This window comes from Phalangium opilio, unplaced genomic scaffold (genome assembly GCF_054372755.1).
Source record: "Phalangium opilio isolate 3A_F unplaced genomic scaffold, DU_Popi_V2 ptg000082l_1, whole genome shotgun sequence".
In the NCBI taxonomy this organism is placed as follows: Eukaryota; Metazoa; Arthropoda; class Arachnida; order Opiliones; family Phalangiidae; genus Phalangium; species Phalangium opilio.
The window spans coordinates 6,930,459-6,946,791 of NW_028324189.1; the positions used below are offsets into that span (position 1 = coordinate 6,930,459).

The following is a 16,333-nucleotide window of genomic DNA, read 5'->3' on the forward strand; positions in this document are numbered from 1 at the left end:
TGCAATGATTTATCTACGAATATTTAATTTACGATAAGTTAGGTAAATATATTCTTGGGAACAATTACTAGATTCATTCCTTTTCAAATTTATAACCAGACTTAAATGAAGTCCCCATTTTTCACCCCAAATTTTTTTTTCAATGGCCTTCGGTTTTTAGAGAACTTTAGAAACCAACTTCAAGCCAGAGACGAGTAGTAGCAGCTAGTTTTGAAACATTTGATCTCCCCCTATACTTTATTATTTAGTTTCCCTGTTTTTTTCCCCTCCTGTTCAAACAACCGCGTTTAAATATCTTCAGCGTATGAAAATTGAGCGCAGCTGTCCGTTTTTAACGAGTAAGAGATAGCTACGATCATAAGAGAAGTCTTTCTTGCGTTGGGGATTATAAACAATGTATGTTAATCCAACTGGAACAAGGATATATTTCTGTTTTTTTTTAAACTTAGTTTGTCTTAAACTTGCATTGATTTTACTAGAAATGATAATTTTCTTCTACCTAATGTCTAGTTATATTTAAAACTCTTGAATTTAGTTTTAAATTTTCTTCATCCAAAAACTCAATTTAATTTTCCCGCTAGAAAAAGTCCGCCAAAAACGACATGATATCATTCGTCATTGACTCCACCTATTAGAAACCACGTTTGACTTGTGAGCCAATTGGAAAGGGTTTCATTTACTTCGCACTGTTCAGAGACGACAGGAGAAAATGGACACTGAATTTTACACACAATAAATTCCTACAATTTAATAAATAAACTGATGAAAATTGCTTATAACTATAATAACCTTCGATTGAAATTTTATAGAAACATTTAAGCAAATCATATCAACATAGTGTAGAAAAATAAGCTAGAAAAATTTTTGTCCCTAAATTCTGCCAAACAGAAATCCGCCATTTGCATATGAGTTGTCTTTTTTGTGTTATGGGATTTTGTGCACGGCCGTCAAAATATTTCAACTATTTAGGGTGATAAATGAGATAATTTGTTAAGTATTTATGAACAATTGAGGTGCTAAGAAACGAATAAACCAATGAAAATCGTTTCGCGTGGATTAGTTATGTAAATTTAGTATAAAAGTGGCGTTGAATCCATCGCATCATTTTGAGCCCAAACTCTTGGTTTCTTAAGCCTTGGTGTGAAAGGCGCGCCAAACTATGTAAGTGGCATTTTTATCTATAATTACGTAATTATCTTGTAATATAACTCGGTTTTATAATAAATTAATAGTAAAATTATCCATAGACATATAAAATTACCGAGCTTAAGGTTAAATTATGTAGGAAATGCTATTTAAAATTGACTTAGTTAAGCCTTGGTCTCTATCAAAGAATTCGTGATGCACATCATATCGTTATGTTATGTTATAGAACTGTTTTTGGCTTCTATTTTCGAAAACAATCTATAAATGTATGTAATTATTGCACTTATTGTGTAAAATATGTTATTTAAACCTGAAATGTAGTAGTAAAGTAAAATAGGGATTATTTTTAAGAAATTAGGGGCTCTAATAAGGTCTCATGTTTTTTTCCCCCATAGTTGTTCGTGTTGTTGAACGTTTCTCTTCTCATTATTTGGGAAAAAGAGTGACAGTTTAGTGTTTATCGGTGTTATATAGTAGAAATGCTAGGCTAGTGTAAAAAAGAATGATAAGTAGTCCAATCATGATTCAGCCACGAATCAAAAGGCTTTTTGAGCTAAGCAGCTAACCACAGTATCTAGATTTAACCTCCGAGAGATGCGGGAAACGGATAATCGCCATCCCCCGGGTCTAGTTAGTAGCGGTAAACATTCGAACCCTACTCACGTCAAGTGGCTACTAGAAGCTATCAACAAAGTTAAAAATCAAAAACAAAGACCTTCAGTTGAAAGAATATGCAATGCTGTTAGACAGTACCATAAAGTTAACACTGAATTTCTTCAAGAACAACTAGAGTACGCCGTAAACGAAGGCATAATCTTGAAAGTAAGAGAAATTAGACTTGAAAGGGAGTTTATTTTAGAAATAAATTCAATTTCTGTCTAGGTTTACAACAAAGGTCAGTGCTCCTACAAAGATCCAAGCGCAACTTCAACACCAAGTTCAAACAACAATCGCAAACGCAGTTTAAAAGTGACAAAAAGCTCGGATTTAATTCACGTCTTTCACAAAGCCGTCTCTGACCTATCGGAAGGTGGAGGGGCTACATTACATACGATAGAGAAATACCTTAACCAATCCGAGCAGTTTAACATCACTCCCGGTTTAGATTTAAGTCAACTTCTTAAATCAGCGGCTAAACAGGCTTTGGTCCAAGGACTAGTGAAACTAAATGGACGTTTATACACGAGAGCCAAAGCTCAAGAAACACTAGAAGATTCTAGCGAAGATGAAGATAGTGGGAATGAAGTTGAAGAAGACGGAAGAGAAGAAGAAGCAGATGAAGATGATGATGATAGTGAAGATGACAGTGATGAAAGTGTAGTTGAACCGTCAAAGCAAACGTATCAGGATTCCTCCGATAGTGATTTAGAAGATCAACAAGAAGAAGAAGAAAGTGAAGAGGAAGAGGCTGAGGAAGAGATGCCAAATATGGCTAGAGATGAAGATGAGGATGAGGAAGAATCTAGTTCAGATTATAGCCATGATGATGGCTCGGGACTTTTAAGGACTACTAATGGACCACTTGGAATTCCTGGTTCTAATCGTCTACAGCCAAAAGTAAGCTTTCTTTCTTTACTGGGAACGCGGGACATCTGGGATAAGTTGAGAAATATTTATGACAACATCAAAATATTGATAAAGGACTATTTAAAATTAAATTGTTTGGAGAGCTAAAGGTAGATAGATAAACTTTGGGACAATTGGGATTAATAGAGTAATTTCGGTTGAGAGGGGGAGTGAACTGTGTATCCCCTACGTTAGGGGCAACTTTGTACTAGAGAATACTATTTGCCCCCCCGGAAGGGAAGGGGAGGGGGGATATCACTAAGGTAAGAGATAGAGGGTTATGACGTTGTTGCCGTATATGGGAAAGAAATTACTCTATAGAAATTACAAAAACCAGGAATTCATTAAATTCAATCTTAAGATGGTTAACTTTTAAATTATAAACCCTTATTAAAAATTCCTAAATTTAATTGAGTGTTAAACCATTATTTTTGTAGCAACAATCTTTTAAGTTTAAACCATCCCCTATGTAGAATAATTTAGTTGGCAAGGCGTTTGGAATGTCCTCGCGGCGCGGTTTGTTGACTTTAGATTTAACCAAACCGATAAATGCCTCTGTTACAATTATTTAGACGCCTGAAATATGCAAAATTTGTCAGTCAGCCTCGTCGTCATTGGAAGGCAGTCGAAATCGAAGCCAGGAAGATTTACTGCATTGCGCGGACTGCGGAATACATTGTAAGTATATAGTAGTGGTTTAGTACTTTTTATTCTTCTTCCTAGTAGAGCTGCCTTGAGTGAGATCTGTCCTATTATTTTTTTTTTATTTTATTCCCCTCAACAAGAATTTTTGGGTAACCCTTTGGCTACAGTCCCTGCTAGATTATTTTTTTTGGTCCCAAAGGGTTGAGGGAACTTTGCCAATTATCTCTGTCTGGGTTGGCAAAATCAGCGTATCTTTTGCGATGCAAATAGCTAGTATTTTGCCTCTTGTCAGAAAGTCACTAAGCCGTGGCCATTTTTAAATGCGTGTTTTAGTAATTTTCTCCGTTATATTATTAATTTTTCCTTAATATATTTTGTAAAATGGTTAGACCTAAGGTTATCTGGCGTGAGTATCTATTTTTAATTGGAAAATAACGCTAATTAGTTTCGTAATTAAACAAAACATGATTCATGCGTATCCGACTCTGTTTTATTCCCTTTTCATTTTAGTTTACGTAACCTTTATAATAAAGTCCTCTGTATTTACTGATAAGGGCGCGAAATATTTAGATTCTACTTAAATTCGCGCGTTAATATTAATTCTAAATAATTAAACCGTTCGTTTTTAGGTCACCCTTCTTGCCTGAATTACTCTTTGAAATTGGCGTTAGATATCGCGAAAAGGCAACATTGGGAGTGCAAGGATTGTCGTAAATGCTCTCTTTGCGGGGAAAAGACGTCTTTGAATAACGCGTCGTTGTTATTATTCTGCGACACCTGTGATAGAGGATTCCATTCGGAATGCTTAAACCCGCCTTTGGAAAAGACACCGAAAGGACCTTGGTGCTGTAATAGTTGCGTGCGGAAAGCCGCCACTTCCTCCTGCTCCTCGAGTAAACATCATAGCTCCGTCACAAATACACCTTCGAGTTGGAAAGCCTCTAATAAAGAGACCAGTTCCGCCGCGAGAAGGAAAAAACATCGTGAGAGGTTAAAGTATGTGTCCATAATCTTGTTTTATAATGTTTTAAGGATTGTTATTTGGTTTTTATCGCGGTTTTTATGTTTTAGCGACGATTTTTTGATGTTTCCACGCGGATTTTATAATATTTTGAGGCGGATTTTATAATGCGTGTTTTTATTGTTTTGGGCGTGTTTTTATAGTTTCGAGCGTGTTTTTATTGTTTCGAGCGTGTTTTTATTGTTTCGAGCGTGTTTTTATTGTTTCGAGCGTGTTTTTATTGTTTCGAGCGTGTTTTTATTGTTTCGAGCGTGTTTTTATAGTTTCGAGCGCGTTTTTATAGTTTCGAGCGTGTTTTTATAGTTTCGAGCGTGTTTTTATAGTTTCGAGCGTGTTTTTATTGTTTCGAGCGTGTTTTTATTGTTTCGAGCGTGTTTTTATAGTTTTTCGACGCGTTTTTATAATTGTTCGACGCGTTTTTAGAATTGTTTGACGCGTTTTTAGAATTGTTTGACGCGTTTTCATTATAGTTTGACGCGTTTTCATTATAGTTTGACGCGTTTTCATTATAGTTTGACGCGTTTTCATTATAGTTTGACGCGTTTTTATTATAGTTTGACGCGTTTTTATTATAGTTTGACGCGTTTTTATTATAGTTTGACGCGTTTTTATTATAGTTTGACGCGTTTTTATTATTGTTTGACGCGTTTTCATTGTTTTTTGACGCGTTTTCATTGTTTTTTGACGCATTTTATTCTTTTTTGACGCTTTTTATTATAGTTTGACGCCTTTTTATAATTGTTTGACGCGTTTTTATTATTGTTTGAAGCGTTTTTATTATCGTTTGACGCGTTTCATTATTTTTTAACGGCGTTTTAGGGAAAGTGGAACGAGAAAAAGGCATTTAATTGAGAATTACACTTCATCTCGTAAACGACACTGTTCAAGTTCCACCTCCAGTCCCGCTAAGGAATATCCACCAGCGGCGTCTAATATAAAACCTCAATTACCACCTGGAGTAACTGAAAAAGATCTGACATTTTTTCAACGGGCTCAGGATTCGGCCTTACAGGTTTATAAATTCATTTCAAAGCACCTTAAGTTCTCTTTCTCTCTTTCTCTCTCTCTCTGTCTCTTAATCTAATTGCTTATTTTAATTGCATGCCTAATTTATTTCAAACTCGGTCATCCTTACTTTTCTTTAAATTAGTGATGGGCACAAACCGATCGATTCACGATATCGATTTACAATATTGGCCATCACTAATTAAAAATTAAAAATAATTAGATGAAAATTAATTAGTCGGAAACAATATATAAGTAAAAAAATAAACAAAGCCAAGAATTGTTTCCCAATTTTATAGTTTCAGCGTCAGAAAGACCCTTCTAAGTGCCGTCCCGCTCAACACGAGGATCGTGATCAATTCGACAATGTAATTCATTTCATTTTTGTTTTTTAATTGGTTTATTAATTAATTAATTTAATTGGGAAAATCTAAATTATCTTCTTGTTGATATATATAACCCTTTATTGAAGGGCCTTTTTGAATATCTTTGATTTTACGTTGCCGTTTCTCGCATCGTTAATAATTTAATAATGTTTAATTAATATACTTATAGTTAATTAATTTTGATTAATTAGGTTATAAGTAGATGCAATTCGGGTATCGATCCGCAAGGAAGATGTCCAGCCGCTATTGAGTTTGGACAGTTTGATATTCAAACTTGGTATTCGTCACCTTATCCCCAGGAATACGCCAGGTTTGTTACTCTTAAAACTCATTAATCGGAGCTAATTAAGCTAATTTTCGGGACCAATTAAGCTAATTAATCGGGACTAATAAGACTTATTAATCGGGACTAATAGGGCTTATTAATCGGGACTAATAGGGCTTATTAATCGGGACTAATTGGGCTTATTAATCTGGACTAATTGGGCTTATTAATCTGGACTAATTGTACTCATTAATCGGGCTAATTGTACGCATTAATCGGGACTAATTGAACTTATTAATCTGGACTAATTGTACTCATTAATCGGGACTAATTGTACTCATTAATCGGGACTAATTGTACTCATTAATCGGGACTAATTGTACTCATTAATCGGGACTAATTGTACTCATTAATCGGGACTAATTTTACTCATTAATCGGGACTAATTGTACTCATTAATCGGGACTAATTGTACGCATTAATCGGGGCTAATTGTACTCATTAATCGGGACTAATTGTACTCATTAATCGGGATTAATTGTACTCATTAATCGGGACTAATTGTACTCATTAATCGGGCTAATTGTACTCATTAATCGGGACTAATTGGACTCATTAATCGGGCTAATTGTACTCATTAATCGGGACTAATTGGACTCATTAATCGGGACTAATTGGACTCATTAATCGGGACTAATTATTAACGGCATTTCTTTAGATTACCCAAATTATTTCTTTGCGAATTTTGCCTGAAATATATGAAGAGTAAACACATTCTTCTTCGACATCTTGTAAGAAGAATCTCATTTTCTCGGAACTTTTATCTCGCAAAGCGCTATAGTCTATTTTTGGCCTATTATAGCATAAATGTACGTGGACTCATCCACCCGCAACGGAAATCTACCGAAAGGATAACTTGTCGGTTTTTGAAGTTGACGGCAACGTCAACAAAATCTATTGTCAGAATCTTTGTTTGTTGGCCAAACTTTTCTTGGATCATAAAACGCTGTATTACGACGTCGAACCCTTTTTGTTTTACGTTTTAACAAAGAATGACGCGAAAGGGTGTCACCTTGTAGGATATTTTTCAAAGGTACCTAATTGTTAATCATTTTTCACTAGGCCTATTTGAGAACAGGTTGTCAATATCCCTTAATTATCGCGTCTTGACAGGAAAAGCATTGTCAACAACGGTACAATGTTTCGTGTATCATGACGATGCCTCAGTATCAGAGACAGGGTTTCGGAAGGTTTTTAATTGATTTCAGTAAGTTTTAATTAATTAATTAGCCCCGTTAATCGCGTTTTAATGAGGAGATTCCGTCCTCTCTATTAGGTTATTTACTATCGCGTAAAGAGGGTTTACCGGGAACTCCCGAGAAACCTCTATCAGATTTGGGTCGAATCAGCTACTTATCTTACTGGAAAAGCGTCATTCTTGACTTCATTTCAAAGCACAAGGATAAGAAGTTGACGCTCAAATGTAAGTGTCGTGTTGTGTCATCTTTTTAAACCCAAATTACAAATAATTTTTGTGTATTTATTTATTTATTTGTTTATTTCAATGCTTTTATTTGGCAGCGATAACAAAAACAACGGGAATGAATCCTCACGATATTGCCGGAACATTACGCAGTCTTAATATGTTCACGCTAGACGAAAATGGAAGGCTTCATTTAAGAGTTAGCGCCAAATTATTAGAGAAACATTTGGAGAAACTAAAGAACGGCAAAGATCGACGCTTGGAATTGGATCCCGAATGTTTGAGGTGGACTCCTCTCTTATCCAATGCTTTTCACAAAGATTCCGACGACGAAGAGGTAATTATTTTATTTTTTATCCAATTAACGCGATCATTATCATCCGATTAACGCGATCATTATCATCCGATTAACGCGATCATTATCATCCGATTATGGCGATCATTATCGTCCGATTAACGCAATCATTATCATCCGATTAACAATGATCGTGATCGTTAATGTATTATCCAATTATCGCGATCGTCATCGTCAATGTATTATCCAATTATCGCGATCGTCATCGTCAATGTATTATCCAATTATCGCGATCGTCATCGTCAATGTATTATCCAATTATCGCGATCGTCATCGTCAATGTATTATCCAATTATCGCGATCGTCATCGTCAATGTATTATCCAATTATCGCGATCGTCATCGTCAATGTATTATCCGATTATCGCGATCGTCATCGTCAATGTATAATCCGATTATCGCGATCGTCATCGTCAATGTATTATCCGATTATCGCGATCGTGATCGTTAATATATTGTTATCCGATTAACGCGATCGTCATCGTCAATGTATTATCCGATTAACGCGATCGTGATCGTTAATATATTGTTATCCGAGTAACGCGATCGTGATCGCTAATATATTGTTATCCGATTAACGCGATCGTCATCGTCAATGTATTATCCGATTAACGCGATCGTGATCGTTAATATATTGTTATCCGATTAACGCGATAGTGATCGTTAATATATTGTTATCCGATTAACGCGATCGTGATCGTTAATATATTGTTATCCGATTAACGCGATCGTGATCGTTAATATATTGTTATCCGATTAACGCGATCGTGATCGTTAATGTATTATTATCCGATTATCGCGATCGTTAATGTATTATTATCCGATTAACGCGGTCGATAGTGTATTATTATCCGATTAACGCGGTCGATAGTGTATTATTATCCGATTATCGCGGTCGTTAACGTATTATTATCCGATTAACGCGATAATTTAAACGTTATTTGAAGGCGACAACGGGAAACGAAGCCACTCCTCAAAAAGACAATCGGCAAATAAGGATGGAAAACCGGGAAAATATGAAGAAAGCCGAAGAATCGTCGATTAAAAATGATGATAAACGAGGCGGAAGTTTCAAGAAAAAGGTTGAAGTTGAGGAAAACGCGGTGGAAACGCCGATCTTAAGAGTTAAACGCGATGTTCCTCCTCCTCCTCCTCCTCCTCGTAAACGTAATGGAGACGAAGAAGTTGAAACGCCCGTTCTCCCCAAAAGAACTCGGCTCGTCAAGAAAACGGAACAAGTTGAGACAAACGAAAACCCGGACTACGAAACCGGAAGTTTGGATAATACCAGATTATCCAGACATAGACAAGCTAAGGAACGGGTAAAACCCACTGCCCCCGTCGTCACCACCGTTTCTATCGGATCAAAGGCGGAAATTAAACCCGAAAAGTCTTTCAAACGAGCGAAGCATTCGAGCGGCGGCAAGGAAGGACATCGCGGAAGGAAAAGTAAAAACCGGAAGAAGGGGAAACGCAAGAGACGACGCGCCGATAAACCCTCGTCCTCCGTTTCCCGGGAACAAACGACGGAATCAGTGACTACCCCCAATACTTCCTCCTTGGAAGAAACTAAAACGGTTAGCGATGAACCTACCGCCGCCACCAACGTGGTGCCAATCAAAGAGACGTTGCAGTTGTCCTGCGAAAATAGTAAAGATAGTAGCAGCTTCGGGGTCAGTTCCCCCGCCCCGACTAATGACCCTAATTTGCCCTCCAATCTGATTCTGAATTCGCCGCCGCTCTCACCCGCGGCTCATGAGAGCCAACAAAATTCGTCCTTCGCTGGTTTAGTCAAAGACTTGAACGATGCTGATGATCTCAGTCCAAAGGGAAGTGATTGGTCGCTGGGAGTGTCACAGATGGAGTCACAAGTTCAAAGCGTAAGTACATTGCCTTTATTTTTATATGGGTCAAGGGTTATTTTGGCTTTTTCCATTGCTGGGGTTAATTAAATACCTGGCTTGCCAATGGTCAGGGAATTTCCCCGAGGCGATTATGGACAGTGCGCATTAAAGGGGATAGAAAAATTCCCCACCCCCTCCCCGTTTCTTAAAGGGACTGCGAAGAAGCTATCGGCGGGCGGGTAAAAATTATTTGAAATACGTCACAGGCACCACGTGACAACAAGAAACAAAGACTCCACATAGAGTGGGACTGGACACTTAGTCCTTGTTTTTCGCGAGATTGCAGCGCCAATTCCCCGAAGTGCTTGTTTTCGAAATAAAACGAACTAAGCTTCTTTGAACCACGCCTCTCCTCGGTCACGTGACTCTGACGTATTTCAAATAATTTTTACCCGCCCGCCGATAGCTTCTTCGCAGTCCCTTTAACTTAAACATGCGCTAATCAGGGTTGGTAGTAATTTGCCAGAGCTGAACTGAATGATCTGAATCGGACAGAACTTTCAGTCTGTTGTAGATTCGCACTCCCAAATTACTGGCAACACCTGTAAGCGCATTACCTGTAAAATTTTGAATAAAAAATGACCGCGTCACGTCAAAGGAGAGTATTCTTTAAAGTGTTTTAAAGAAGGAATTCCCCTGTATAATTGTGTTAGATGACAAATTTCAAGGGTTTTTACCAATAAAAGCTCAAATTTATTTGGTTAAAAGGGTGGATTCGATACCTTGGAGGAAAGAGGTGTGCTGGAGTAGAAATTTGGGGGCCTAAATTGGGGGTAATAAGGCTTCGTTATAGTTATGCAGATTTTAAAATTTTGTACTCCATTTCACGTCGCTCCTCCAAGTCGAAACCATTAGTGGCAGGATATTAAAGTTCGGGGAAAAAAAGATTGGTCTATTTTTAGAAGGGTCAGGTGAAGAATTCTTTTATTTTCTTGTCCTTGGTGGTGACATGGTACCATTATTCCGGACCCCCACGTTGTTATTTTGGGCTTTTAAAGGAAGGGGGTGGTGGAACTCCCTAGAAGGTTGTTTTGACAGGTTCTTGCAACAATTGGGGATCGTGGTGAAATAGATAAAATATCTACCTTCAGGAATACATACAGCTAATAGGAATCATGTGTAGCCATCATTTTCTCAACGTATCTAAGTTAATTTTGTTGGAAGAGAGCTAGACTAATAATTTTGTATGACTAATGAAATCAAATCGCAGTTAGAAAGACGTCAGAATTATGAGGGGGTAATGACCCGCAAAACCCGCGTAGAAATTAACATTTGAGATAATGGGGCGCAATGATTCCAAATAGCTGTATGTATTCCTGGTACCCTAGATAAGGCGAATTAGGGTCTACTATGGAAAAATTATTTTTCCTTTTGGTTTTTCTTTTTTCGTTTGGTCGGAGGGGGGTCAAACTCGCTAAAAGGTTGTTTTGACACTTTCTTGGTAAAGATTTTATCACTTCGAGATGAAAGGGGTGGGTATCGTAAAATTTGTGCTTCTTGATACAAAGGACATAACCACGTGGTTTTCGGCGTGGTAGGCGGGGGGGGTCAAACTCGCTAAAAGATTCTTGGAAAAATTCTTATCTCTCGGCGATGGAGGAGGTATTGTTAAATTTGTACTTGTTGACACAGGGGACATAACCACGTGGTAGGCGGGAGGGGGGGGGGGTCAAACACGTTAAAAGTAAAAGGTTCTTGGAAAACATTCTTCGCTCTCTCTCTCTGGCCAGGGATTATACCGTGAAATAATAAAATTTGTACTTGTAGGGGAGATGGGCTTTTCCAAAACTTTCCCTGTCAGTTTGATTTATATCTCTGTTGTTGTATTGTGGCTATTTTTAGGAACCTCGGAAAGTTCTTTTAAAACCTTTTTGGGTCATATTTTTCGTCGGTATTTTAAAGCAAGTTGACTTTCCTTACGAACTCCAGTTTTGGCTTGGCGAAGGCAGGAGGCATTTGTGGGCGGGATTTATAAGTGCCCATATAAATCCCGCCCACTAGCTTTTGCCAAGCCAAAACGGGAGTACAGGAGGAAAGTCGCCTTGTAGGGGATCCACTGGACCCGCGCTTTGCTTTAAAGGGATAGTGGTAACAATTTCAAGAGAAAGTGACATTTTCTTTTGAGACCCTTTGAAAGGGGTGGGGTCGCGATGTCGTCCGCTTTATCTTAGATGGTTACAAAAAATTCAATCTAATAGGGAGCTAACAACTGGCTAGGGGGAAGAGATAGTCTGACGTCACTCAGCCCCCCTCTGGTTCGCATTTTTGCGCGTAGAATACTGTTTCCAACCGTTATGGGGGATGAAACTCCGGTAAGAGATAGAAGGGTGTGACGTTTCAGGGTCAGAACTGTTAGCTCCCTATTTAGGCTTAAGTTAATTTATAGAACAAATTAAATTTTAGGATGAAGAAAATCCGGCTAGTTTATCATTTTCGTTGACGGAAGAGAAAGCCCTTAGCCCCGATGACGATGATAATCATCAAGACTTAAGTGAACCCCAAAATGATGATATTGACCGAGTTGAGTCAAATAACTTTGAGTCTAATGATAAAAATGAGCTTTTGAAACAATTTGATTCTAATGAGGACGGTAATGTTGAACGGGAACATCGCGAAACGGGGCGGTTACGGGAAGAAGGGGCAGAAGAAACACCCTTGGTTAAGAATGACCAAGATGATAAGGAAATTAACAGTAGCAATGATGACAATAAGGAGCTTGAAAAAGTGGAGGAATCGGGTACCGGTGAAAATGAAGAAGCTTCGAGCTTCGTGGATGAGCGGAATAATCAGGAAAATCATACGCGAGACAATAACGTCACTTCCGCGGAAAAGGACTTAACGGAAGCGAACACTTCGGAATGCGCGGGTGATTCGGAAGATAGCCAACAATCTAAATCGGGCAGCGAAGATGACGGCGATGAAGATCACCAGGATGGTGGTGGTGGTGGTGGTGGTAATAATCACCAGGATACTTTAGACAGTCAAATGACTAACATGGGACACGTCGAAGAGCGTCATAACGGTAAAGGTGGCTACGGGAAAGGGGTTCCTTCCCCTCGTAATTACAACTCGGGCTCGTCTCCCGATAATGATAATAATAGCCAGTTAAAACACGCGACTCACGATAATCATCAACGTCATCAACAAGTTCCTCATCATCCCGTTCAACATCAACAAAATCAATCCAGAATGACGACGACGACGACGGAACAGTTTACCAACGTAGCTGATTTACAAGTGCCTCTTCATATGCCGTTGACACCCATTACGCCTCAAACGCCCGGATCCAATCCTCCTTTGAGCGTTCAAAGCGTTGGCGGTGGTCAACATCATCGGGGCGATTCGTGTCACGAAGAGGATGACTCCGTTATGGAAATCCCTCACAATGAAATCGAGATGGAACGAACTAATAATTGCGTCGCGGCTTCGGCCAAGCACGCCATTAAATTGGGAGGAATGACGACGAAGGGCAGTTACGAAAGCTACGAAGAACCGACCATGGTTAGCGTTAGACATACCATGGAGGTTCGTAGAAGGAACTATACGCCGGAAGATGTGATTTTAATGGACAGTCCCATGGAAAGTTCCAAGATTCATCGACATACTCATTCTGTTTCGACGCCTCCCACCCCCAATCAAGTTATAAAAGCCGGCTCGACCCCGACATCGCAAGATATTCCCAGTATGGGCGTTTATACCCCGGATTCGTCGACCAATAGCGTCATTTCGAATAACGGGTTCAATTCGGTGGATATTGACGTGGCCCAACTCAATATGGAGTCACCCACTTCCATCGGAAGTAGCGAAATGGCCCAGAATTCCGTTGAGAACCCCCAAACCCCTCATACGCCCCAGCCTTATTCGGACTGCGTTCAAATGCAGAATAATTACTGCAATTCTAGCGTGCCGCCCCAACCCCCGAACCGACCGCCTTCTCATAGTTCGCACAGCGGATCGCGTAGCTCGCGTAATAATTCTTCGGCGACGGCATCGGCTATCGCGGCGGCGGCCGCGGCTGCTCAGGCCGCTTTAGCCCAAGCTCACGCGCAAGCCGGCCTTCATCCATCACCGAGTCATCAATCGCAACATCAACAACAAAATCCTCAACAGCAACTACAGCCGCAGCCCCAACCTCAACCGCTCCCGGCCGCTAATTGTTTGAGTAACGTTGTCAATCAATCGAACCATCATAATCATCACGCCTCGCCTTCGGTCATACCTCGCAGTTTAAGTCACTTGCCAACTTCGGCCTCCTCGAGTATGGTTCAAATGAGCATGAGCGGTGGACCGGTCAATACAGTTTTCGTCGGACCAGGCGGCATGACGTCGAGCGGAGGTTACGTTAACTCCATGAATATGATATCGTGTAATTTACCGTCGGTCACCTCGGGTATGCCCGGATCTTACGTCGTCGGTGTTCCCGGAATGACCATGATTCCTCATCACCAACCACCTCCACCTTCCTCGTCATCGGCCGGATCGAGTCATCATCATCACCATCACCATCATCATCGACTTCATCACCATCAACAGCTACAAGCCGGTCAGCAACAAATGGAGCGTTCCATGTCCGGAGCTATGCAGAGACTCTCGCACGTTAGCGTCACGTCGTCGGGTTCTTGCGCCGTTTCTTCGGTCCCGGCCGGATTTCACATTCAGCCCCCGAGCTATACGTACACCCCGACTTCTACGCCGACACCAAACTCCGGGAACCCATCCCAGGGCAGTACCAGTTGCAGTTTGGCCAAATTGCAGCAGCTAACTAACGGAATCATGGACATTGTTCCGAACGCGGCCGCTTGCAATACCATGACGCCACCGCCCAATTTAACCCCGCCATCCCCGCAAGTAAACGTCACTCCCCCACCCCCCTCTCAAATTCAACGCAGTTTAACTCCGGCCATTGGAAATTTGCAACAACAGGTGACCCTTCCCGGTTCACCGCACGCTTACGGCAAATATAGTCGGTACGCCGCCAGAGATAGGCAAATGCAACGAAACCCCAACGTTACGATTAACCCTAATTTAGTGGCGGCCGCTAACTATCAAACTTTGAACGGGATGGGTTATCGCGTTCAACAAGCCCCATCTTCGTCGGCCGCAGCAGCGGCGGCCGCCGCTATGTTCAATAGCGCCGGTTATATAACAAACTCTGGGTTTATAAACCAGGCGCAATTACCTAGCAGCGCCGTTCAAATGGGAATGGTCAACATGAACATGAATATGAACATGCATACGCAATCTCAGTATCAGGAAAATTTACAAAACGCCAGAACTCAAAACGCGATGTACACCACTTATAGCTATCATATTAACGGAGGTTTGCCTCCCCAAGCCCTAAACTCTGTTATGAGAAGATAATCCTTAGAAGGTAGTTTCAACCTTAACATCTTCTATACAAAATTAATTAATATAGATGGCCTAAACAAACAAACAAACAAACAAAAAAAACCCCAGCGAAGTTTCTATTCTTTTTTTTTTAAATTAACCACATCTTTTCTTTTTAGAACGTTATTGCATCGCGTAAACATTGTTATTTTCTTTTGGTTTATTATTTGTGCCATCCTTTGTGTATTTTATTTACATTACGTACTTCACGCAACAAAATTGACCCAAGTCTATCTACCTTAACGTAACATACACGTATTTCTTTAAAAAAAAAAAAAAAAAAACTGTAAATACCCACAAAATTTTAACGAAGCAGACCAAAATTTCTAAAAGTATAGTTGCGATGGAGTGAAAAAAAAAAAAAAAACAATTAAGAAATGTTGGTTTTTATCAACCAAGTTCGAATTAACGGAAAAACAAACAAACAATAGTGTAATTAACGGTAAGGTGTAAATATTATTGTAGGTATCACTGTTTATTAAAAAAAGAAAACAGTTTAACGAGTAGTCAGAACATGGTTTGTTGTAATTTTTTTCAAACTCTTTATAACTGTAAATAAATTATAATTTTGTGGAAAAACAAAAAAAAAAAAACAATTTGGGCAAGAAATTTTTCCGTTTGTTGAAAATAACAAATTAATTTCTCGTTTGTGTTTATAACTATGTACTTTAATAATGGTTTTTAAAAAAAACTACTAAGTTTGTTTTCTTATTCTTATTTCTAACCGATTTTCATTATCAGAGTGATTACTTTATTATTAATTAACGGTGCACATAGTGGGGGAAATAAATAAAGGTTCCGTAGATTGTTTGGAACGTTTAAAAATCATGTTGAAAAAGAAATTGTTAGCCGTTTTAAACGGAGGATGTTGAAAAAGAAAAATTAATAATAAGCAATAGTTTTTATTATGTATAAAGTAGATTTTGTGCACACTTTTTTTTTTGTTTTAAAATTAGGCCTAAATCCCCCGTGCCTTTGAGCACGTGTTGTCATTATTGAGTTTTGTGTAATGAAAAAAAAAAAAAACTCAAATCCTCCTTAATCTCCTTTTTGCCGCTGTATATACAGCTGTTTATGAGATTAAATGTGACTTTTTGCATTTAAAAACATTAATTTGCATATATTTTTTATAAGGAAAAATATTAGTTTTTGCAATTTTGATTCATTGCG

General features: G+C 39.1%; 1 protein-coding gene across 2 annotated transcripts; it reads left to right on the top strand.

The window, feature by feature from the left end:
• The first annotated feature begins 878 nt into the window (after nucleotides 1–878).
• On the top strand, nucleotides 879–16,276 carry LOC149651259 (uncharacterized). Of its 2 annotated transcripts, XM_089848092.1 has the most exons (16): nucleotides 879–1,161; nucleotides 1,542–1,968; nucleotides 2,029–2,703; nucleotides 3,285–3,390; nucleotides 3,987–4,353; nucleotides 5,198–5,390; nucleotides 5,683–5,751; nucleotides 5,961–6,079; nucleotides 6,753–6,825; nucleotides 6,897–7,127; nucleotides 7,208–7,301; nucleotides 7,371–7,517; nucleotides 7,616–7,854; nucleotides 8,819–9,751; nucleotides 12,179–15,146; nucleotides 15,283–16,276. In XM_089848092.1, the coding sequence occupies exons 2-15, from the start codon at nucleotides 1,741–1,743 to the stop codon at nucleotides 15,134–15,136; spliced, it is 6,432 nt and encodes a 2,143-aa protein (XP_089704218.1). In that variant the 5' UTR covers nucleotides 879–1,161; nucleotides 1,542–1,740; the 3' UTR covers nucleotides 15,137–15,146; nucleotides 15,283–16,276. The 2 variants fall into 2 exon arrangements, with proteins under 2 accessions (XP_089704218.1, XP_089704217.1); XM_089848091.1 differs by having other exon boundaries at nucleotides 880–1,161; nucleotides 12,179–16,276.
• Nucleotides 16,277–16,333: the final 57 nt, after the last annotated feature.